The 25,224-nt window shown below is 45.4% G+C and overlaps 1 protein-coding gene across 1 annotated transcript in view; it reads right to left on the bottom strand.

Moving 5' to 3' along the window:
- Positions 1 to 6,154: 6,154 nt before the first annotated feature.
- Positions 6,155 to 25,224, bottom strand: part of TENM4 (teneurin transmembrane protein 4) — a 543,700-nt gene continuing 524,630 nt past the window's right edge. The window contains exons 27-30 of the mRNA XM_006864983.1: positions 22,495 to 22,791; positions 19,482 to 21,096; positions 12,803 to 12,945; positions 6,155 to 9,367 (exon numbers count right to left, since the gene is read on the bottom strand). Coding sequence (XP_006865045.1) covers positions 8,606 to 9,367; positions 12,803 to 12,945; positions 19,482 to 21,096; positions 22,495 to 22,791 — 2,817 coding nt within the window. The 3' untranslated portion in view covers positions 6,155 to 8,605. The remainder of the gene's footprint in view (positions 9,368 to 12,802; positions 12,946 to 19,481; positions 21,097 to 22,494; positions 22,792 to 25,224) is intronic.

Raw genomic sequence — 25,224 nt, 5'->3', positions numbered from 1 at the left:
ATTGTATAGTGTTTTGATACATTTTATAATCATTTTTCTGAATTCCTTCTCTGGCATTTCCAAAGCCTGCCCATCTTCTAGTAGGGAGTGTAGGTCTACTTCCAGTCATTTGCCTCAGTCACTGTATCTTGTTTCTGGATATGTGCAGATATGGTCATCTGTTTCTGTTTTTTGGACATACTCAGGAATTATTTGTGGCTTTAATACTTATATGGGTGTGTATTTTGGTATTTTTTATGCTTTCTGATTGCCTCCAAGTAGATGTGATCAGGAAATGGGCTTCCCTTTTCACTCTTCTTCCTGAGAAATTTTGATATGCCACTGTTGGTTGTTTTGACGTAATTTAGGATTTAATTTTCGGCATATTTCCTTTTTAGTCTGCCTGTCCTCCTCCACAATCCCTGTTCAGCCCTTTCTTTCTAGTTATAAACAGTTCAGGGCCAGCTGTGGCCATTTGGGTTTAAGTGGAAACTGTCTCTTTAAATTTCGAAGAGATCTCTACACATGCGTAGTAGAACCCTCTGAGGGTGGGGCTTGGGTGTCCACTCGCTTGGGCACCCCTATAGTCACCAGAATGGAGGTGTGCAGACAGCGAGAGACCAATGAACAGATACCAAAAAAAAAAAAAAAAAAAAAAAAGAATGTCCACACCTTTATCTCCGCGGCTCTGTCAGGCGTCTGTGGCTGCTCTGATCCTTCCCCTACTTGGTCTCACCCAAGATGGCGGCTCCTGGAGCAGCTGAGCGTCTTGAATTAGAAAGGAATGGATTTCTTGCTTCTGCTACCAATGCCCCCAGCTGTGAGTCTTCCAACCTTTTAAACATTCCTTTATATATGGTTCGGAATTCTGGCACCATCCCCTGAGCCTGCTTGGTCCAGTATTCTCTGTTGTTGCTGATGGAGCTCTTCACTGCACTCCTACCTGATCCGCCATCTTGTTTGTTCTCTACATCTTCTGTTTTTAAGTCTATTTAATAATATCTTTTTCAGAAATGAGCTTTTAATTATTGAGCCTGCCAACACCAGTGAGTTCTGATCCTTGAGGGCACACCATTTTGATGTTTTGGAGGAAACTCATTGCCTTCCTGAGTGACTGAGACTGAGTGGGGTGGTATGCCAGGGAACGGAGATATTGCCCATGCACGGATGACATTTATCCTTCTTCCCATTTTCTAATCTGCCAAGAACACCTCTCTGGAGCTTGTTTGTTGCTATCAAAGCAGCTCTGACTCATGGTGTGAGCCCATATAGAACAGAAAGAAGGACGTGTGGCCTGGTTTTCTGCTGTCTTCACCATTGTCAGTGTACTTTAAGATGCCTGTTGTTGTTCTTAAGTGCTGTTGAGTCAATTCTGACTAATAGCAACCCTGTATAGGGTTTCTCAGGAGTGGCTGGTGACTTTAAACTGTCAACATGAGATGGGGAATGGGACTACAGTGGATGCACACAGTATAGCCATGTGTGTGTGTATGTGTGTGTGTTCCCTCTCAGTGGTCAACACCTGTGACTGTAGGCAGGTGCAGAGAGAACCAGAAGTGCCTGAGAAATTACGTTGGCAGGAACAGCCCTCAGCCAAGAACTGACAGGTACCAAGGTACAAATACTGCTCCTGTCCTGGAGGGGACAGCTCTCCAGTGTGACTCAGACTGTTTCCATAACCCTGCAGGACTCAGCCAGTTACACTCCAGAGACTACTTCATCTCACAGCTCTTTCATGTGTCCTCCTTCATCCCCATTTGCTTACTTTTGTTTTTCCCAGGGCCACTTTATAATAAATTGCTTTCAAACAAATCCTTGTCTTAGGGTCTCTGAGGTCTTACCCTGACCCCCACTACCAAGGACAGAGAAGAAAAAAGGAGGTAGTAATTGCTCCCAGTCTTCATGTTGCTACAAACAGTGATGGGATGTATCAGAAGTAAGTCCTTATGAATAGTTACAGTACTAACTTTGCAAGTCAGTTGCATTTGTTATAAATTAGAGTATATTTTAAATGATCCCTCTCTTTATTTAAAATGCTGTCTCTTTCCCTCACTTGCATTCTGATGTTTTATGAGTGGAATAGAAAGAAGAGGCAATTCTCCATTGCTAGGCTGTGTACATAACCTACAGCTATATTATACCAAGTCTAGGTACACTCATGGGTCCTGCATGTAAACATCATCCATTGTGTGTTTTACCATGTGAAAAAATTGAGACGCGCTGGATCAGAGCTTTGGGGAATTTTGGCTTCATATGTTTTGGATTCACAGGAATAGGGCTTAGAGTTTAGTCAGGCCTAAAGGTAAGAGTAGCATACCTTCTAACATCAGCAATGTCTTCCCCTCTCTTCCAACCCTTTGTCACCAAACCCACATCTTCCAGGAAATTTTCTCAAGTCTCACCCTCCCTTTACTCCAATCATCTCTGTACCCTCCTTCCTTGGCTCTAGGGAAGTGTTTTGTTGTTGTTGTTTAAACCACCTTGTTAGCATTTGAGTTACAATCCTCCTCCCACCTCTACATACACCCTTCATCTTCTTTCTGCACCTTAAATGTACCCCACCCCCCCAGCATTGTGGAGTCTCTGAGTTTCTAGCTCAAATCCTAGGTTGATCAGGGATCAAGCAAGGGCATTAGGAGCCTTAACCACACTGGGAGGTGGTGGGCAAGGGCTGGTTGTGCTGTCACAAAACTGTGACTGTGAGTAGGGGTGAGTTAGGTCACCAGAACTTACCTCCTGTGGCAGTAAAATGGGGGCACCGGGCATCTGCCTATCCCACTACCATACCAGGACTTTGACTTGCTTACCCTTTCAGTCTCTCTGTGTGGACCCAGGCAACTCCCCTCTTAGTCGGAACCTGACCCTTGAATGTTGATGGGGTTCTGCTCCAAAGAGCCTAACACCCAGAGTCTTGACACATGTACACAAGTCGTGGGACTGCCTTGTCCTGCTTCTGTTATAAAATCGGCAACTCTTCATCCTCTAAACGCTACTTGCCTCTTGGGCATCACAGAAGCTGGTGGTGGGCAGCAGTGCCCAACCAGCCTGGGGTGTCCTATGCATCAGAGGCCTGAAACTTGAAGCTTCTTCCCTGAGGACTTGGTGGGGGGCCAGTCCTGAGGCTAGGGGGAGTGAGATGACACCTTCTGCTTTATTCCCTCAAAGGACAATTTGCATTTTCATAGGGTTTGCCATTCACACCAGAGAGCTGGGCTTAAAATGTACTTTCTTAAGCAACCAGCTGTCATCCCTGACTCTTAGGAGTGGAAGGCTAAATGTGAGGTTACATGCAAAAAGCAGGGTGAATAGTCATGTGTATGCTGTGATGCAACTACATACCTTACCTTTTTTAAAAAAAAATAAGGACATGCAGAGTAGGGAAGAAGGGTTATGTGTAATGGGTGTGTTGGGGTGGTGGTACTATTTATGATTTTCTTCCTTTCTAAGTGTTATGTGGCTATACTTATTTGTATCATTTATTTTTAAAACTGCAAATATTATGGTCCATGTGGGAGGCTGTGGCCACTGGACAAGTCAGCGTGTCTAGTGGTGAGGGACAGATTCTTCTCGCCTAGGTGTCTGTCCCTTAGGTCAGTGAGGACAGCAGCGGGAGGGGGCCCGAGGCAGGGATGCAGCTGATATCCGAGTGTGTAGACCTTCCCCTGGTTTGGTAGGTACTATAGCACTGGATTGCAAGGTTGATTTGAACCACAAAGCCGGTGGTTCAAACTCAACCAGCCACAACTCAGAAACCTTATAAAGGGTTGTTAGGAGTCAAACCCAACTCAGTAGCACTTTACAGTGTCAAAACCATCTCCTCATCAGTGAAGTCCCTGGGTCTTTGTGGCCCTTTGAAAATCTCTCTCTTACCACAGTTGTGGCTTGGAGGGCTTACACGGGACTTTGAGACCCAGGACCCAAGTTTTCCTGCAGGTTTTCCTGATAGCCGATGGCAACAAGACATGCATACACAGAGGACTGGCTCCCATGAGGGGCAAGCAAGAGAAAGCCACTCAGCTCACTCTCCAAACAAAGGCAACCAAACACCTTTAAACACAAAATAGTCTTTTATTTGTCAACGAAGGCTACACGGGATCACTTCTGGTTTTATTTTTATGCCTTTTCTTTTTTTTTTTTCCTAGAAGGTATCTACATCTGCATTTATTTACAGCCTTGTTGGTATTTACACAGTCAAGAATACAGTGTTAGAAACACAAAAGTGTTGAGAAAAAAACTTCTCAAAATTAGTTCCATACTTCAGGAAAACTATTTCCACATGGTAAGGCCAAGAGTCTCCAGTGTTGGTCGTCCAGAGGCAGCTTGGAATAAAGTCCTTTTGCCGAAGCTGCAGGTTCAGAAGTCCTTAAGAACAATAGGCAGATTTAGAAAAGTGGGATTCTGGTGTTTGATGAATCCAGGACTGCCGGGCACCATCAGACACCGTGACTCAGCTGCCAGGAGAGCTGAGCCTGCTGAGGGTTAGTTTTCCCTTGGCAGTTTGCCCTCAGAATAAATCACATTTTCTCGGGGACCGGGGGGGTCATCCAATATTATGCCTTTGGCATTCCAGAGGGGTAAGAAACACACCATCGGACCTTCCCCAGGCTGTCCCCACTCTTGATTTTCCACACTCATAATGAAACCTAAGAGTTCACCACTGTCTGGGGCAGGCAAGTACACAAAGCTGTTTTATTTTTTTGAGAATGTAAAGGTTGGAGAAGATAAAGTTTCTCTCTGTCACCTGAGCAATGAGTCTTTAAAATGAGTTTGCTATTTTCTGGAAGGTTAAATAAATGAAAGGGCCTTGAACAACAAAGTTCTTGTTTTAAACCTTCTCCCCTCCAATAAATATGGACAAATATATAAACCCATCTGGAAACCCTTTGATGGAAGACTAGGAAAAAAGGAGAGACTGTTCTTTCTGGAATCCTCTGGAAGGCGAGTCCCCAGGGCAGGACCAGGATCCACCTATCGGGTTAGTGGCTGCTGTGAGGGGTGGAGAATAGACTTGACTTGGACCCCAAAGTCTTTAGACCCCACTGAGTCCTGGTGAACTTATTCTTCCTGGGTACAAAGCTTAGCATCACTGCCTTCATCATGTTGTTAATCCCAGATGCAATGCAAGAGATGGTAAAAGTGTATTCTAAGATTTCAGTCTAAAAGCCTCATCTTTGCATCATGGAATCCCCTGCACTGATAAAGGAGACATTTGAAAATCACAACCAAAAAGACCCCTTATTTTATTTTTTAAACAAAGCTGATCCTCTGTTGTGTGTCTATAAAAAGTAACTCTGTTCAGTTTTACTCACCTCCCTTGCCACACTGTGACTTTCTGCTCCCAGTCCCACTCTGCCCTCACACCCCTGGCCATTTTGAACCTCTGTGGTCAGTTTCTTAGAGCTTGTTTCAAATGCTCCCTCCCTAAGGAGAAAGCAGACCCTTGTGTGGACCCTTTGCCAGTAATTCATAACAGGGCTGACAAAAGTATACTTTCCTATGGAGCTGCTTCCTATTCCTCCCAAGGTTATAGCTCCTTCTGGAGTGTGGGTAAAAGGAATGGCCTATAAGAAAGCCACACTGGGGAATCACAAATGTCTTGTTTAAGCTGATGGCAGAGGGGCTCAGGATGAGGGGCCAACTGGTAGGTGCAGAGGGTGGCGGAGAATCCCACCTTCTCCTAGGATCAGAAGGCAGCACCTCATGACCTTGAGCCAGTGGGAGAATACTGGTAACTTGAAAGAAGGGACAGGTTTTGCCAAAGGGGAAGGTACCATCAAGGGTGGGCTTTGATACTTAGAGGCTGCTCAACAGGCATATGGAATGTTGGCTCATGCCTTCAGACTTTCCTTGTTGTGTTTGGGGGCTGAGGTCTCATCAGGAGGACAGACCGAGAGGAGGTACTGAGAGTTACCTGTCAGCCCAATTGGAAATTGGTCCAAAGAGGGGAGGACAGAAGTACTAGATGTACCTGCACTAGCATCAGTGTGAAAGAGGTACATAATGCCACCTATTCCACACCTGAGAGCTTTTCTCTACCACCAAATCTCAGGAATGCTTTAACTTCTCCCCTCAGAAGCTGGACCTCCTTGGTGGTATGTGGCCCAGGAAAAATAAGATCATTCAAAGAAATGATTGTGATCCTTAAAAAGTCCATACCTTTTAAGGACTACTTTTTGTGGTAGAAAAGTACAGGGAGGGTTCCCTTGGCTCTCATGCATTGTCTTACATCTGACTTTAAAGTTGATGTCCCCAGTAGGTGTTGACTGATATGCAACAGCATGGAACCGATCAACCAGGGCACTGGGCAGGAGAGTGCTGCACAAGGGCCCCTGATGTCAAGAGTACATGCTGATAGGCATCAGTCTCTTCTGGGTTAAAAACAAACAAAACCTTTGTGTTCCTCAGGCCAAATTTCCCCCATCCTATCCAAGAATAACCTGCTAATAGTAGCCCCCTTGCCAGCTCCTGAGGTTCACAGTGGGGCCAAGGAGCTTGTTGTCTGACTCCATTGAGTTCTGTACCCAGAGGCAGTGGGCAGCCATTGGACAAACAGGCTAGGCCAAGGCACACTGTTGTTTTTTGGAAACAGGAAGAGCACTTAGCAAAACACATCCTTTAATCCCAAGGGGATGACATTAGGTGAAACCGCCTCTGCCCGAGACACTTTGGATACCTCCCTCTGCCAGGCAGAACCCAGGCTCTACGTTGCTCTGATTCTCAGACGGTAAGAGACCTCCTTGGTTTCATTAATTTGTGTAATATTCTGAAGACTCTGTGAGTAAGGCTATAAAGGTGCCATGAGCTTATCAGTCCAACAAGGTTTCCACGGGGAAAAGCTCAGACTCAGAATTCATTTTCCACACTTAATGCAAATGTAACCCTATAAAAGTTCCATTTTCTAAGAAGCCTGGCTCAAAAGGAAGCATTTGGCTTCTCCTCCTGTCTTCCAGAGCCTCCTGTGAGTGGTAATGACAATGGTAATTAGGCAGATGAACCAGGAATGGAACCCTTGAGCAAGGAGTCCTAGTGCTTGCTCCTACTTCCCCCTCCCCACAGTGCTTCCCTTTGCCTGCTGGCTGCTGTCTCTTCCTTGACATGCCTTCCAGATGTGGGCTGTACCCACTCCTGAGAGTGCTCAAGTCTTCCAGATGACCTTAGGCATGGATTGTCACAGGAACAATTTGAGCTTGGCAGCCCAGATCCATGGGCACCAGCCACTCTTCTTGGTGGAATTGTGCAATACTGACATGCTGCCCCAAATTAGCTCTCTCCTCCTTTATCCTAGCTCTCTTTCCAACTCTGGTTGGAGCTGTCTGAGAAGAATTTTTTGAAAGCTTATCCTGCTGTATCCCAGCTCTACAGTTAGCCTGAGTGTGTGAGACAGAGGAGACTTCAGGAGCTGGGTAGAATGATGCTTGGCTCATGCTTTCCCTCTCTTTGGTTGACTTTTCCTTAAGTATCTTTCCAGAAGTAAAGGCCACCAAGCACCTTTGTCCACATTCCTATTAGTGGTGGCAGCTGAGCAGTGGCAGGAAAACACCCAAGATCATGAGAAGAGGGCTTCACGTAGGAAGGCAGGCTGGTACCCTTGCCACCACTGCCAATCCTTGGCCATAGGTGGTCTTCCCCTCCCTGGACATGGCATCCACATTGAGGGCTTGCCGTGCAGTGCTGGTTTTCACATCTGACTTTGGGAGAGAGGAAGAGATGAATAACAAACATCTTGGGGAGGGTCAACCAACCACAGACATCCTAGGTGCCTTTGCCTCCTGTGGACAAGGGGCTTTTAGCACTTGGATGCTATGCCACCGGACTGGGGGAAAGGACCTGGGAAACATTTTCTCCATCCCAGTATGGGGGTGACACCGACAATTACACACGATTTGCAAAAAGGATAGGGGGTTTCCTTTAGCATAAAAATATAAAGCAGGGGCAGGAGTTTGGGGCAGCCTGAAAAGGTGCTGAATAACATGAAAATCTCCAGAGCAAGATGAGGCCATCTGTGGCTCTGGAGGGATAGAACACAGTGAATAAAAAGCCACAACTTGTCTGTGGGAGTCTAGCCTAGCCAAGCAGCCTCAGACCCACAGACCTTCCGTCCGTCCCGTTTGGAAGGGACTTTGTATTGGCTCGTTACTTTCCGCACCCCTCACTCCTGCCCAACCCCCAGCGAAGAAGAAAGGGTTGCACAAGAGACATGTTAGCACAGACACTCATGTGTCACATCACACTGAGTACCGAGATACGGACAATGACACAGTCCAGGAGATGTGTCTCAGAGGGGAGAAACATACCCCAAACAACAAGGAAAAAATCTGCAAGATAAAGGGAACAAAAGACAATAGAGAGGTTTCATTGTGATCACACTACAGAAAAAAAAAAAAGAACCTTCTGTTCTTTGCAAAAAATGTGTGAAGGCCTATTTTTTTGTTTTTCTTTTCTTAAAAAAAACAAAAAGGATGTTGCATGAGTTACAATGCAACCAGTATCTTTTTTTCTTTTGCTTTTTTTCTGTACTTGTTAAAAAAATGACTTTTTTTTTTTTTTAAAGTACAACACAGTCAGGTCTGCGGCCACAAAAAGTGTAGCTGTCTTTGGCAAGAAGTCCAGGCATTGGCTTTCCCTGTCACCTTCGCCCCATCTCACTCTGTCTCATGAAGTGGATGTTGTTGGCGCTGTCTGACAGTTCTGGGTACTGCTCCACAGAGATCACGAAGAAACCATCATAGCCTTGCACCCTCCCCGTGTTCAGCACCTGCTGTTTCTCTCCCTCTGTCCAGGCCCGTAGGCCCTCCTCCCCATCCCGCACTCTCTGCTGCTCGCGGGCCCAAGCCTGGTGCACAGCTCTCTGCCGGGCCAGCTCCAGTACCCGCGCCTTCTCCTCGTCCAGCGTCGTTCCGTAGCGTGTGTTCAAGCACAGGGCTCCATACTGGAGCTGGATGTCTGTGTAGCGTCTAGTCCTGCCATTGAGCATCGTGTTGATCTGGGATACAGTGACATTGACCCCGTTCTCCAGGGTTCGCCGGCCCCCACTGAGGCCCAGTATGGCCAGGTCGCCTTCTGAAGGCCCGGGTTTCACGAAATAATGGGTGTCTATCCCTTCAATGGTCAGGTGCAGGTTCTCTAGGTAGTGGGCGTTGTTCAAGATGGCAGCCACCCTCCGCCCATCCTCATTGGCCACACTGATGATGTCTGTGGTCACTCGACCGTCTTTCAAGGCAAACTTGACTCCCTTGCCAAAGATGGAGCCACTAGATGCAAACCTCTTTGTTGTCTCTGGGGCCTGCTGGCAGCTGGTGATCGTGGAGCCGTAGAGCTGATCAAAGCGTTCTAGAGTGACAAAGGCCTTGAGCTGCTTCTGCACTTCACACTGTACTCCGAGGATAGACTGGTGTGGGGAGGAGAGCGGGAGAGTAAGTAAGATAAAGGAAAACGAAAACAGAACAAAACAAAGCAAGAGTCTGGAAAATAAGCTTAAATAACTAAATCAAATCGTACTTACCTATTAACCTGTAGCATCTCACTCTACTGTTGACCATCAGAACATACAGCCACCCATCATGTGCCCAATTTACCACCCTCTCAATTCAGAAACTGTACAAGGACCACACCTACTCGGTGCCAGACCCATGGGGGCACAAAACCAATCAGACAAGGTTCCTTACTCAAGGAACTCATAGTCTAGTGGGCAAAGACACATTTGGCAAAAAAAAAAAAAAATTACTTCCAATGTGCCAACTGGTCTTCTAAGAGAAGTAATAATAACCAGAACTAGCATTTCCTGATCTTTGAGTTAAACCAGTAACAGTCATTAACTTATGTGATCACCACAATAACTCCATATTGTTGGTATTGTTATTCTGATTCTGATTTTATATCTAAAGAAACTACAGCTGTACCTGCCCCACATATGAGGGAGCATCAGAAAGTTCACATGGAAAAGAGGCATTAAAAGGTAATGAATTACTCCATGAACTCTTTGAAGCCCCTTTGTATATAGCTAGTTAAGTATTCAAATCAACATTCGAATGCATAGGTCTGTCTAACTAGGAGTTCCAGCTTCAAGGACTGTTGGAGCAGAGAGGTGCAAATAAGGCTCAGGAGAGTTTCAGTCTGACAGTGGAGGAGAGAGCTGGAGACACTGGGGCTCAGGGCAGGCTGCAAGTTAGAGGAAAGGAGCTCTGGTAGCGTAATGGTTACGAATTGGGCTGCGAACCATAAGGTCAGCAGTTCAAAACTACCAGCTGCTCCGCGGGAGAAAGATGAGGCTTTCTACTCCCGTAAGGATTTACACCCTCGGAAACCCTGTACAGGGTCGCTATGGGTCGGAACCGACTCGAAGGCACTTAACAACAACAACAATTAGATAGAAGAATGGCAAGGAGAGCATTTTTTTGGCAAGAAGGCACAAGAAGATGAAAAGTAATGATTTCTATAAACCTTCTTGCCCTGCTTTTATCACTCTCCACGGTGTTTATAACTGATTTTCAAGAGGGGTCTTGGCCCCCTTAGTGCTCCCTTGAGATTATTCAGATGCCCCTGCTCTTGGTTGTTATGGGGGACAGGTTGGACCCACCACCAGCTTGGAGTACCATCTGCCTGTCTCTCCCATGAACCAGGGTGCTCAGGGGAAGCCATGTCTGGGAGGCTCCGGGGCCTTATCAGTGACTCAGAGAAATGGCTTTAGAAACAGACCCATCGGCTTCTCACTGAAATTAAGTCCTCTTTATAATTAATAGAACCCTGTCTGTGAACAGTTATTTCCTAGAGTTTCACGAAAGCTAGAGTCTCAACAACAAAGATCTCCGATGCTTGCCAAGGGCAGAAATCAATAATTCATTGACAGGCGAGGTTGGCAAACAGGCAGTCGGAGGCTGGGATTCTGTAGCGTGGAGAAGGGAACTGGGTAGGAAGAAGAACACAGGTAGTTGGAGCTGGCCCTGTGGTCAGCTGGGACAGAGCCAGGGGGACAGTGGAGACCAAAGGGGCAGAGCAGAAGGACTAGGGCAGTGGAGGGCGTCAGGAAGAACAGACTTTGTAGGCAGACTGGCTTGATGGTCATTTCCTTCTGCTTTCTAGACAAGTGACCTTGTGTGATGTCTCTCCCTGTAAAATGTAAATATACCTTTCACACCTATAAAATGAGAATATACCTTTCACAGGGTTGGTTTAATTACTTCATTTATTTGCTCAATGAAAGTTTTCCATGTTTGAACTGCAAGGTTGGCGGTTCAAACTCACCACCTACTCCTCGGAGACCCTAAACAGGGTCGCTATGGGTAGGAATCTACTTGACGGCACTTAACAACAACTGTGTGCTACGCTATATGTTGTTATTATATGCCATCGAGTTGGTTCTGACTCATAGTAACCCTGAATGAGTGGTGGGTGGGTTTGAACCACCGACTTTGTACCCCATCTAGCTACAGCACCACTCCTAGGCTGTATGTTTTGTTGTTAGGTGCCATCGAGTTGGTTCTGTCTCATAGTATCCCTGTATTAGGTTTCTGGGGAGCAGCTGGTGGGTTTGAACTGCCGACCTTGTGGTTCAACGTGACCTTGTGGACCAATGCATTATCCTGCAGTGCCACAGCAGGGCTCCAGGCTGTATGTTGTTGTTGTTATTATATGCTGTGGAGTCGGTTCCAACTCATAGTGACTCTGTACAGGGTTTCCGAGGCTGTAAATCTTTATGAGAACAGAAAGCCTCATCTTTCTCCCGCGGAACAGATGGTAGATTGAACTGCTGACTTTGCAGTTCGCAGCCCAATTCGTAACCATTATGCGACCAGGGCTCCTTATAGATGCAGCACTTGCCCAATTGGAGCTCATAGTATAGTAGAGATACAGGAAAGCAGCAGGCATGAAAGCCAAGTGGGACACATGTGTTGAAGGAGGAAAATAAAAGGTGCCTGCAGGCACAGAGGTGCAGAACCGTATCCTTCATAGTCCAGGGCAAGGAGTGAGTTAAGCTGAGGTGTAGAGGGGTCAGGGTCATTGGAGGACTGAGTAAGAGACAAATAAGAAAAGTTTCTGGAGCATAGCAGCATACCCCTTCTCAACCCTAACTTTCCTCCTTGGTATGCCATCCCCCCGGATGGATCTCAGCCTGACTCACTCCTGCCTCCACTGAGTGCAGTCCAGAGCCTGGCACAGAATTGGGCCTGATAAGAGGATTCATGAGGGCAGGAGGAAATAAATGGGTAAGTGAACATATAAAATGATTAGGTGGCATAGACTGTTTTTAAGAACGTCGTCAGCTATATAATTCTATGAGTCTTTGAAATTGACCCATAAAAGGAATAGAAAAGAAAGTAATGTTTATTGAGCTCCTATAGTATGCCAGGCACCACACTCAGCAGTTCTGGGTTTAAATCTCAGTTCCACCCCTTGCTATGTGCCACTGGAGCAGCCTCAGGCATCAAATCTGTAAAATGAGACCAGTATTACCACTGGGATATTTTTGAGCTAATTTACATGAGATATCTCACATCAGGTACATTGAAGGTGCTCAGATAATGTCACATTTGTATTTAGAACATACCTTCTTTGGCGTTTTGGACTGGGGGCAGTCTTTTAATGAAACTACAAACCCCAATGCAACATACAAAATCTTTAATGTTGCTCATGGGAGGACCATATGCTGTTCACAGCTGGGACCACTGTGATTAAGGGGTTACTAAGAACTGGTTGAAAATTCAGGAACTGTGGAGACAAGCTATAGGATTCCAATACTAGCCCAAGCTTTCCTGAAAAGTTGGTGTGACTCATTCCTAGAATGTCTGAATGGACGGAGGGGTGGGCAGTCAAATGCATTAATTACCTTGCTATTGTCCCACTCCTGAGTTTTCATCTGTGTGTGTACCAGCTCATAGGATGGTTCCATGGCATCCATGTCTGGCTTGGGGTAGCCAGGGATGACATTGTGGAGTTGGAATCCAAAGGTGAGCAGCCAGCTGTTGACATCTGGGTGGGAGAGAAATAGAAATATAACCATGAATTAAGTGGGGCTGGAGACGTGGAGCACTTTTACTGGTAGTATCAACGGGTACAGCTACTTGTAAATTTGTTTGGTGGTATTAAAGCTCAACATAATCTGGGGTCCCCATGACTCCCTCGCCTAGAAAGAGGAAGCTTAAGTAGAACTTGTGTTTTCTAACTTCCCTTTCTATTGTCATTTCCTTTTGAACCTCCAACTTCATACTAAGAAGCAAGCTGTGGGTGAATAAGAAGATCTCCCTTCCCCCCTCATTTAACCCAACTAGAGGAAACACTAGCAGAGAGAGAGACCAATCAGACCCAAAGGAAAAGTTGTAATGATTGACTTTCAAAGAAAAGAAAATGCTAACTTAAACACAACTTTCCCTCCTTTATCAACCCTCTCTTCTGGGCTTAGACATCACTGGACTAAAGGGCCACTGGGTATGGAGATGGCCTATAGCCAAGGTTTAAGAAGTTCTCCCTGATCCTACCACTGATTTGCTCTGCCAGTTCTAGCAAGTCTCTTTACCTCTCTGTGCCTTCCTTTTCCAGTTTGTACACTGCGCTTGAGGATCTAACCCCATTGTTGCTGTTGGTTAAGTGCTGGCAAGTCAGTTCTGACTCATAGCGAACCTGTATAAGCTTTCTGTGGTTGTAAATCTTTGTGGGAGCTCTCCCGCTCTCTCTCCCACTGAAGGCTGATGGGTTTGAACTGCTGACTTTGTAGTTTGCAGTGACTGCACTCCCCATCTAGCCCCATGTTGTTGTTGTTTGCCACTGAGTCGCTTCTGACTCATAGTGATCCTGGATAGGGTTCCTGAGGAGCGACTTATGAGTTTGAACCACCGACTCTGTGGTTCAAACTGACTTAGTGGTCCAGTGTTTATCCTAAGCATGGTTATTTATTGATTTAACTTTTAGGGGACTGAAAATAATAAAATATGAGGTAAATGGATAAATGGACTTCTGGTGTGGTGCTTTAGGATAAGTACTGGAGTGTGAACAAGGTCGGTAGTTCAAAACTAACAGCTTCTCCTTGGAAACCCTGTACAGGGTCACTATGAGTTATATTGGACCCAACGGCATTTAGCAACACAGGGGTAGGTGCGTTTTTGCCATATTCAAGGAGCAGCATTTGGCTCAGTGGAGAATGGAATTAGGAACCAAAAAATTAAAAAAAATAAACAGGGTTGAGGGTGTGCCACCAGCTACTTGACCAATTGCTGCTGAGGGCCTTTTATGTTACAGCACCGTGTCAGCCTGGGAACTAAAACTCTGAATAGCACAGAGACCCTAACCTTGAGCACTTAGGATCCTAAGAGAGTGAGGAGATACAGGCATGAATAACTTCGATTCAAGGAAAAACATCCGAGGAGGCTGAAATCTTTCAGTTGGACAGGTCGAGAAATCTTCAAGAAGACTAACTACCACAACCACCCTTCCCCCCACCCCACTCCCCGAGCTCATCCAGTGGTGGGAGCAACTTTAGGGTCAACTCTCTATTATATCCCATGTTGGCCCTCATATTCAAGAGCCTCTGTTTGCCTTCTAGTCTTTGTTTTGTTTTTCATTTGGGGATGTCCCAGGGACTCTCTCCTTGGTATGAAATCCAGAGGCCCTGATGTAGAATGGTTGTATAAAGAGAAGACTGGAAACCCAGGTTTACACCTAGCTTCAGCCACACTACACAAGATCATATAAGGGAAAGAACATGGTAGCTGAGGAAAGATAAAAATAGGTCCAAGTTCTGGCTTCCCAATATACTGTCTGAACTTGGACCATTTACCTAACCTCTCTGAGGAAAGAAGTGTCTCTTTACCACATCATGGTGAATACTAATAGTATCTCTATCATTTTGGGGAGCATTTCTAGTACAGAAGGGACTGTTCTAGAAACTGCTGGATTTAAAATATTTTAAAATTTCCAGCTGAGTTCTTGACTCATGGAAGAGCTTCTATAGTTCCTCCAGTCTATGTCCCTGGACTTCCATTTTCTCATTTGTAACATTAGGGGCTTGGACCAGCTTTTCTTCAGTCTCTTTCTTCACTGAGCAACTTAAACTCTCTGATTTTATGAATCTTGGCAGATGGTTCTTTGGGAAATTAAAACAAACAGAACAGGGGGAAAGAAGAAAAAAAAAACAATCCAAAAACCTACGAAGTCTTTTTGCCTGAGGCTGAGAACTAGCAGCTGAATTTGTAGTTGCAAAGGAAAGCTTCTATCAAGAACACTGTGAATTCCCAAGAAATTATGGGGCAGAAAAGAGGGCTGGTCCTTAATTACAAATGATAGAAGGTGGGGAACTTTCCCATTATGCCTTTAAGGAAAAATGCTGAACATGTATTATTCATTAGTTTTTCTATGGCGCTTTTCTGAAGAGTTGGGAATTTTCTTTTTATGACATGCAAAAACAACCAAAAATAAAAACAAAAGAAAACAAGTGAATTAATTCTGAATTATGGTCCGAGTTGACCTTTTACTCCACAGGGTTTTCATGGCTGTGATGTTTCTGAAGCAGATCGCCAGGGCTTTTTTCTAAGAAGCCTCTAGGTAGGTTTGAACTACTAATCTTTTGATTAGTTCTCAAGTGCTTAACCGTTTGTGCCACCCAGGGAAAAGCATTAGACTGTTAACCACAAGGTCAGTGGTTCAAACCCACCAACTGCTCCTTGGAAACCTTATTTAGGGTTGTGATGAGTTGGAACCTACTCAACAGTACTTAACAGCAACAGGGATTCTTCTAGTGACACCAGAAGTAAACATTTCCCTATAATTTTAAAAAAAGCATTCCTCTTCAGCTATTCGCCCCCAGCCTTAGTGTTGCCATCTGGAACCATGATGAAACTCAAGCAAATATCATTCTTTTCACTCTGCACAGCTTTGTATTGTACAAAATATATTGAAATTCAAGATTATTTGGAGTCAGACAGGACATGATTCTAGTGGACAAGTTACTTTACCATCCTACGTTTCATTTCCTCCTTTATAAGTAGAGTCAATAATTCTCATCTCAAGGACTTCATGTAAAGATTAAGTGGAATAATGTACATAATGTTATCTATGTTGTTGGAGGCCAGGATGGCTAAGCTTGGAGGCCAGGATGGCTAAGCTTCATCTCTCATACTTTGGACATACTGTCCGGAGGAAACAGTCACTGGAGAAGGATGTTATGCTGGGTAATGTGGAGGGTCAGAGAAAAAGAGGAAGACCCCTAACGAGATGGATTGGCCAGGTGGCATCATTGATAGACTCAAGTGTGGCAGCGGTAGTGAGGTTGGCCCAGGATCGGACATTGTTTCGTTCTGCTGTGCATGGGGTCGCTATGAGTCGGTTCCGACTCGATGGCACCTGACAACAGCAACATGTTGTTGTTAAGAGCCGTTGAGTCAGTTTCAACTCATAGCAACCTTGTATAGGGTTTCCGGGGAGCGGGGAGCGGTTGGTGAGCTTGAATCACCAATCTTGCAGTTCAAAATGACTTTGCAGTTCAGCGCATTAACCCATAGTGCCACACCAGCACTCCTTGATGTATCTGTGGTGGTGTTGGTGAGCCATGGAGTTGGTTCCAACCCATAGTGACCCTGTGTAAAGGTTTCCAAGGCTGTAAATCCTTATGGAGCAGAAAGCCTCATCTTTCTCTCATGGAACAGGTGGTAGTTTCAAACTGCTGACCTTGAGATTAGCAGCCAGATTCATAACCAGTATGCTACAAGAGCTCCTTGATGTATCTAGTAGGCATTTTCTTTGGTTACCTACCCAGTTTTGCAGAGCCCTGGTGTGGTGCTGTGGGTTAATGTGCCAGACTGCAGAGCCGTTTGAATTGCAAGGTTGGTGGTTCAAGCTCACCAGCTGTTCCTTGAAAACCCTATACAGGGTTGTTATGGGTTGGAATCGACTCTACGGCACTTAAAAACAACACCCAGTTTTGCAATCTGCCTTCCTACCGGGGGTATCTGCATGGTTTTAGGGAAGTTGACCCTACCTCAGGTTTTCAAAACTGCATCATGTAACATAGGTTAAAGTCTATAACTGTGAGACTCCGGGCAAATGATCATTTAGAGCCTCCATTTTCTCATCTGTAGAATGGGGATGATGACAGTCACCTCAGGGTTGTTGTGAAGTTTAAAGGAGGTCATATCTGCTAAGTGCCTAGCACATAACCAGAACACAGTAGTTCTGAGTAAGGAATGTTAATGCCATTCTGGAAGGATGCCAGATGTATATGGTGCTATACAGAGAAAATGGGGAGAAGTATTAATTTTTTTGCAAACTACATTTTTAAATAGAAAAGTATATTTTCCAACCAGCTGCAGTAACCTGCTAAGACATCTCACAGAAAACTCAATGGAGGGCAAGGCACAGGGTGTGTTTAATACAGACAGATGTAATAGAACTGTCATCTCAATCTGTCAAATTTTCTCTAGAGTTAGCAGCCAAGGTGAGCTTGGTGAATGCTGTGAAAGATGGCTGGGATATTCATGTTTATCAATAGGTCCTAAGAACGTTTTTATCAGACTTGTCTGCCACCTTGATCCCCCCTTCTTCTCCACTCTGGGAACTCCTGCTTTCAATAAGCCCACCTGGAATGGTTCCCTGAAAGATAAATTCTCCTATGACTGGTCAGCAGCTACAGAGCCTAACCAGGGCCATCAAGTTTGTGGGCTAAGAGGTCACATTCCTAGGGGGCACTCGAATGTGATCCCCTTCCTATACTTTTATATTCCTTTTCCAACTTGATCTTACTAATTGTTGTTGTTAAGTGCCGTCGAGTCGGTTCCGACCCATAGCGACCCTGTACAGGGTTTCCGAGGGTGTAAATCCTTACGGGAGTAGAAAGCCTCATCTTTCTCCCGCGGAGCGGCTGGTAGTTTCGAACCGCTGACCTTTAGGTTCGCAGCCCGATTCGTAACCACTACGCTACCAGAGCTCCTCTTACTAATAATACCTACTTATATGCCAGTTTCAATTGTCAACTGCTGTGAAGCCTTTCCAGAAATCTCTGGGTAGATCTAGTTTAGTTGTTCCTCTTCTGTGTTTTGATGGCCATCTCTGCAAATCACCACAATGGTCTCCTCACTCTCCTCTTACACTGTGAATCCCTGGAGGGCAGGGATCATCTTTCTATCCTCAGTGCCTGACACAGTGCTTGATACAGAGGACACACTCTTTTGAAAGAATAAATAAAATTGTCATAAAATGAGACCAGGAGGATTATGTCACAGGATGAAAGAGGTGGATACTCCAGGGTTTGAAAATTGGGATATATACACTAATTGCCAATCACAAACTCATCCATAAAAAGTGCTGGCTTTTCCCAGATCTGAATCCTCAGGGTTGCTCTGCCTCAAAGTCTTCTGTGGCTAAGCTGAGAGTGAGAGCTGGCTGAAAGGACTGTGGTTTTCAGGAACATCTCTGGCCTGTGTGATCTATAGGGAACTTTATACCCAAGTTGGCTTCACAGTAGAAGGTGGCAAAGGTCATTTTTCAAAGTCCGACAGTAGAGGAAAGAGAACCATTATGAGCCAGGCACTGTTGTAGGTACATTATAAAATGTATCTCATTTTATCTTTGTAGGTTGGGATTTGTCTTTGTTTGTTTAATCTGTTCTTAGTTCTTTTGATTGATTTTTCTTTCAGTATTTCAATTTATCTCCATTACTGGCTAATGGTGTGGTGTTGCATGATAAGACTGGACTGCTAACCACAAGGTTAGCAGTTCAAACCCACTAGCAGCTTCTGGAAACCCTATGCAGAGTTACTATGAGTTGGAATCGGCCACCCAGCATACAAAAACAACAATTAACGTATTGGCTAATGAGTTCTACCCATTTTTCAAAAATTTAAGTGATTGCTCTAGGGTTTACAGTATGAATATTTAATTTGTCACAGACAAGGTAGGAAGACTAACTCCTAAAGCAGTCAATAACTTTTATAACTTATAGCTTAGAAATGGGAGTGTCAGCAGTTCATCTAGTTCTGTCTGTCTCTAAAATCTATGGGTTCTCCATGACATCATCTCAAATCAGAGAACTGATTTCTTCTTTTTTAAAATTCTACTTATCCTATTTTATCAGGGACTCATAGCCAGCCTGGTCTCTGGGTCAGAAACTCCCAAAGTGGATCCCAATGGATGTATTTAGTGAGATATTAGGGTTGCATGATTAAAAAAACAAACCAAAAAAAGGGGGTGTTGGTGTTGGTTGTTTATGGTCAAATAAGTGTGAAAAATAGTGAGTTAATAAATTAAATAGTTCTCTTTACTTATGGGAATGCCCACAGCTTTTTATAAGCTAAAAGCTATTATGAAAACTTAAGAATGGTGGTTTTCCTGTCAAATTTAATGCCAGAACTTAATTTTCCACAGAATTTTTCTGAATTTGTGTTTTTTCAAATTTGCTTTGGAAAATGCTGCTATAAGAGGAAGCCTACTTCCCATCCCTCATCTCAGCTTCTCATGGCAGAAGTCTTTTCAGTGACCAGAACCTAGTGGGCCCTGGCTTCTGAAGGCACCGTGAGACTCACCTGTCATGAAGCACTTGATGTCCTGGGAGTTGCTGATGGGGTTGTTGTTTTTAAACATGTAGAGATTAAAAGGCATGATGTTGCTGCTACTAAGATGCTTCCACAGCTCGTGGTCTGGGCTGGTCCAGCGTCCAGCCAGCACATCATAATCCCGTCGGCCCATGTGGACCAGTTTGGTGAGTGGATCATAGAGGCCACCGTGGTAGCCAATGATGACCTGGAAGTTGGGGTTAGTGTCCATGTAGATCTCCCCATAGGCTGTGTACAAAATCTGCTTGATCATCAAGCCCGTTCCGCTGAAGACAGCAAGCGGTGTCCCAATGTTGTCACAGGCTATGTAGAACTCATCACCGCTGCTCAACTCCATGGCAAAGAGGTGACCTTGCAGGTCATAGTAGAGGGAAGTGATCTCCGAGCTGGAGTGGTTGTAGAGGTGGGTGACCTTGGTGGGGTTGGTTAGGTCTGCATAGAAGAACTGCAGGTGGTGGCTGTGGCTGCTCTTGCTGGAGACTCGCCGCCCGAGGCCATCATAGCGGTACCTGACACTCCAGCCCCCAGCCCGGTTGTAGGCCTTGATGAGCAGGCCAGCTGAGTTATACTCAAAGACATCACCGCCTCGCTGCCTCAGGAAGCCATCCTCGTCCATCTTGTATTGCACATCACCCAGCCTGGTGATACGGTCACGGAGGTCATACCGTAGTGGGGTGAGCCGAGCACTGTTCCCAGGGCTCAGTAGGTGCAGGTTCCCATTGAGGTCATAGCTGTAGCGCCAGAGTGGCTTGTCATTGATGGAGACTGTCTGCAGCTGGCCATCAGCATCGTACTCATAGGAGTAGCGGGTGGTGTTGGCATAGGGTCCCACCTTCAGCTCCTTCTTCACTACTCGCCCCATGTTGTCATACTGGACAGTCATCCAGTACATAAGTGAGCGGAAAATCTCATACTGCACTTCCTTCATCCGCCCATAGGCATCAAAATGTTTAGTGTGGGTCATGACTGCTGTGGTAATGATCTGATTGATGTCATAGTAGATAACACCAAACTTCCCAAATTGTTCTGTCTTGCCAGACACATCATCATAGCGATAGAGATCAATGGGCAGTGGGGTCTCGTTGATCACAGCCTGCATGCTGGTCACCCGGAAACTGTTGTCGTAGTTGTAGTCAAAACGAGCATTGACCATGCCTTCCTCGGTGAAGCGAAAGATCTGTCGGTCAATCAGGGGCCCGATTTGACGGTAGCGGATGGTGCAGGTGAAGCCTTCATTCTGTAGGTTGATGGTCTTCAGCATGCCTGCTGTCTCATCATAGGTGAAGCTTACTTTGGTGGTATCATACAGCATCTCAGCCAGCTTTGACAGCTTGCCATACTTATATACCACCCTGCGCCCAGTGCCCAAGTAGAAGGTATGAAGGAGTTGTCCGTCCTCAGTAAAATCCTGGATGACTGAAGCATTGCCCTCGGGGGGCTGGTAGATGTTTCTGTAGTATCCCACTGAGCGAATGGTCTCTAGAGTCTGCCGGGCCACATTGGGCATCGTCACAGAAGAGAGGCGATCGTTCTTGTCAAACTCAAAGATGTACTGCCTCTGGCTGTGGAGGAGTAATACCATAGACTGGAGGGGAAAGAAAACAGAGATCAGCGGTGGGTAGCAAGGAGAAAGGGTAGGTCTGCATGCCCAGGACTTAAAAGGATAGGAATGAAAGGCCTAGGAAACTGTAGTTCTTCCAAGTTACACCTGAACTGGATCTTTCCAACCAACCATTGTGCCACACAGGATACTACAAGTGGCTGATGGCTGTACTACAACAAGAATTTCTTTCAACCTTTGGTCCTGGCTGGGTCTGTGGCCCCAGAGCACTCAGGCCATTTGCTTTATATGCTGAGCAGCCTTGTGTGTTACCCCATTGTGTGGTATACAGTTGATCCTATTTTCCATGCGATACTATCTAAGAAAGGTTAGGAAGCATTGGCCTGAAGTATTTGTGACAGCTTTACTGCTTTCCTTGTTCTTGACTCCTTCTCAAATCAATCTTTCCACTGAAGCAAGAATGATTCTCCTGAAAACACAAATCTGGCAATGACTGTTGCCTGCTAAATAACTTCTGTTGATGCCATATGGCCTCTAGGACAAAGACCATCTTTGAGAAAGACATTTAAGGCTCTGAACAACTGTTCATGCAATTATGGGTCACATGCCCACCCTGGGCTATGATAAGAATGGGAAAACCTGGGTTATACAGTACACTGATTGTGTGGCTTTGAATACGTTCTTCCCCTCTCTGGGTTTGGTTTTTCAGGATGTGGGATGACATCCCAGGCCTCTTTCTTAGCACGCCAGAGAAAATTAGTCTTGGAGATATTCTCTCCCAGAATAAAGTTGGGGACACTGGCCACACAGAGAAAGCAGACAGGGGACCAGGAAACAAAGCAGGGATCCAGGTATCAGAAGTAAGACATGAGATAGAGACTGACTGTTTCAGGCAAGAGGCAGCAGAGCTATCGTTTTCTCCTATTTGGGCCCAACTTTGATTTCAGACCCTTTCTGTTTCCTAGCACCTAGGATGAAATGAATTCTGACCTGAAGCAGAAGGGATTTACTAAGGCCCTCCTACCCCCAACCTAGCACTCAAAGTTCCTGATGCGCCGCCTTCTGCCTAAGTACTGATACCTAGGCTTCTACCTTATTTTCTGTGACTGGATCTCTCAATGTGCCTTAGGACTGGAAGCAGGCTTCTGTCCTGGATTGTGACCCTGAGTCCTGCTCAGTAAGCCCAGTTAGTGTTTGGACCTAGTACTAGCTCTAGTCTAACAGGTGGTATTTTAACATCCTTCTGCTCTAGGACCCCCATGTACTATGCCATCACCATGATCCATCCAGAGGCCTCTTGTGGCACCCTGGCAGTTTTTTTTTGAACATAGGTTTTCACTCTCCCACTGAGATCAGCAGACTGGACTTGGCTCGGGATTGGCCTATTACATTATGTGGGCAGTGATAGAGCCAGACACCTGCCTTTTCTAAGTATGTGTAGCTCCATGTCTTCCCGTCAGCAAAGATCCTGGATGTGATGCGACCTGCCTGGTCATATTCCATTCTCTCAGACATGATGCCCCTCTGGATACCAGCAATATGGCCCCCTGGGGAGTATGTCACATTGACACCATTTAGCCTGCTACTGGGTGACCACAGGCTGGGCCGCCCTGCCTGGTCATACAAGATGCGTAGGGTGAACTTGCGGTGGTCATCATAGATCTTCTCTGTGCGTGTCACGCGGTCAAAGTCCAGAGACAGGAGGTTTCGGTTGTGAACCTGGAGAAGGTTTAGAAAGAAAAGAGAAAATTAATCTGTGTGTTGATAACTTTGGTCTGATGGCCAAGTTGGCTCTCGGCTATACTGAGAAATTCGTGGTTAGAGAGGTAGTACAAATCCTGGGTGTCAGCAGACATGGGCTTGAGTTCTGGTTCTATCACTTGTCAGCTCTGTGAGGTTTTCTTTCCTGTAAAATGGGAAATTGCTGACTGCGTAGGGCTGTTGTGAGGACAAAGACAATGCAGATGGTGAGCAAATAATTGCTCAAATAGAAGATGATCCACATCATCTTCTGATATATTTCTAATGTGGATGTACAAACAGAGGTAGATCTTTCTAGTCTGCCTCCTGAAGGATGGCTACATGGGCTCAGGAAAGAAATACATGATATTATTATGTGCCAGGCACTGTGCTAGTGTTTAACATATTATCTTGTGTAGGCCTCAAGAAATCAAAGCTCATAGAGATGAAATGCCTTGACCTAGATCCCTTGGCTGAGTCTGGATTTGACTCTCACCACTGAAAGGTGCCAACAAATGCTCAGTGGTCCTCTAAGTGAGTCCTACCTTATAAGGACTCTTGGCTTCCCAGTACTGTGTCCTTTGCTAATGCAGTTCTTGGTCACCTCAGGCAGTCCAAAACCATATTCTGAGCCTGTTCCTTGGGGGCAGCATTGTGTGTGTTAGCCTCTCTGACTGAAAGGACGTGGCTCTCATTTTGGGATAAGTTTGTTCCTGTCTTCAGGAACAGAAGCCCCTGGTATGATCTCCACCCAGTCTCTTAAGTCAATATACAATTCAATTTCCTTTCAGAGTTAGATATATATGACTTCCACAGGAGTAGCAATAAATCAGGGTTTATCATATTTTAATACAGAAATATACTCCTGGGGTCTGCTTCTGTATTTGGATCTACCTGTTAGACAGTGGCTACTCCTGAAAACCTGCTTGGTACCGTGAAGCTAAATACTGGTGCCTCTAATTGGTTCTTGGTCCTACAGGGGCATCTGGGCATATTTTCTCTCCTTCTGTCAGTTACTGGTTAACTTTGATCAGTAGTAAGGAAGGAAAATCAGATAGTGTAGACACCATGGTGTAAAACCCCACATGTGAACTTAGCATGTATGGTTAAAAAAAAAAAAAAAAAAGTGGGGGGTGGGTGGGTGTCAGGTCTAGGAATTAATGATAGGATTCTACCTTTCACTCTGTGATCAACTTTCTGTGTGACCTTGGGCAAGTCCTTTGCCTTTTCTGAGTCTCAATTCTTCCTCTGTGAAACAAAACAAAACTATAGGGTTGTTGTGAGGTTTGAAGAAACATGTAAATTAGCTCGTGGACCGCTGGGCACATAGAAGGAACTGAATAAATGCCTGCAATGATTTCCATTAAATGACAGCAAGGGACCATTCTCAGTGGAAGTAGAGACAAGTGTGTCTCCCCCTTATCCCCATACAAATTATAATGCCCTGAAGATAAGGATTTATAAAGATGATGCCAATGACTTTAGGTGTGAATGGCCTTGTTATAATAAGGCTGCCTTCCCTGGGGTAATCAAACACAACTGCAGAAGCAAAAACAATGTGGCTCACAATTCCCATGAAAAATCAGAGGCACTGGAGGCCGAAGCTGTGCTTTCTGCTGAAGTGGTGAAGGAAGATACAAGGGCTATGCTGCCAATAATAATGGGAACCATCTCAAAGAATCTCTTTGTAAGATCTCCTATGGCCCTCCCCCAACAGGGTAATGATACCTAGCCAGTAGTCCCCCTCACCCCCAGAGGACCCCTGGTGAAGGGGAGCTATACCTCTGTGGCAAAAATTAATAAAATTGAATTAAGCAGCTCACTGGGGAACCGCCTACTGCTTCCTGGGCTCTGCAGTGGAGGCAGTGAGATTATTTTACATCTTTCTTTATTAAAAAGTTCCCAGTTGTATAAAAAATGAGTTCCATTATGGGAGGCGCACCCGGCTAACATTCTAATTCCACATGCTGCCACTGTGGGTGGCCATTTATTTCGGGAGGACGTGGAGATGTGGCCACCCGACTGGAGCACCATTAATCTGTGGCTGGGAGAGGGACCAATTAAAGCCTGGGAAACTTTTGGTCCAGTTCACACAGCAGAGAGGAAATCCTAATGGTACTAAACGCTGCTGCTTATTGAACACCTGGGGTCTATCAGCACTGGGTGGTTGTTGTTATGTGCCGGGGAGTCGGTTCCGACTCATAGCAACCCTGTACAGGGTTTCTGAGGCTGTAAATCTTTACGGGAGCAGACAGCCTCATCTTTCTCCCACGGAACAGCTGGTAGTTTTGAACTGCTGACTGTGAGATTAGCAGCCCAATTTGTAAGCACTACGCAACCAGAGCTCCTTTAGGTGCTTTGAATCTATTATCTTCATTCTGCAAAGGAACCTGAGGTGCTGAGAAGTAGAGT

Source organism: Chrysochloris asiatica, unplaced genomic scaffold (genome assembly GCF_000296735.1).
Source record: "Chrysochloris asiatica unplaced genomic scaffold, ChrAsi1.0 scaffold00074, whole genome shotgun sequence".
Classification (NCBI taxonomy): Eukaryota; Metazoa; Chordata; class Mammalia; order Afrosoricida; family Chrysochloridae; genus Chrysochloris; species Chrysochloris asiatica.
This window is presented reverse-complemented; position numbering and strand designations above follow the sequence as displayed.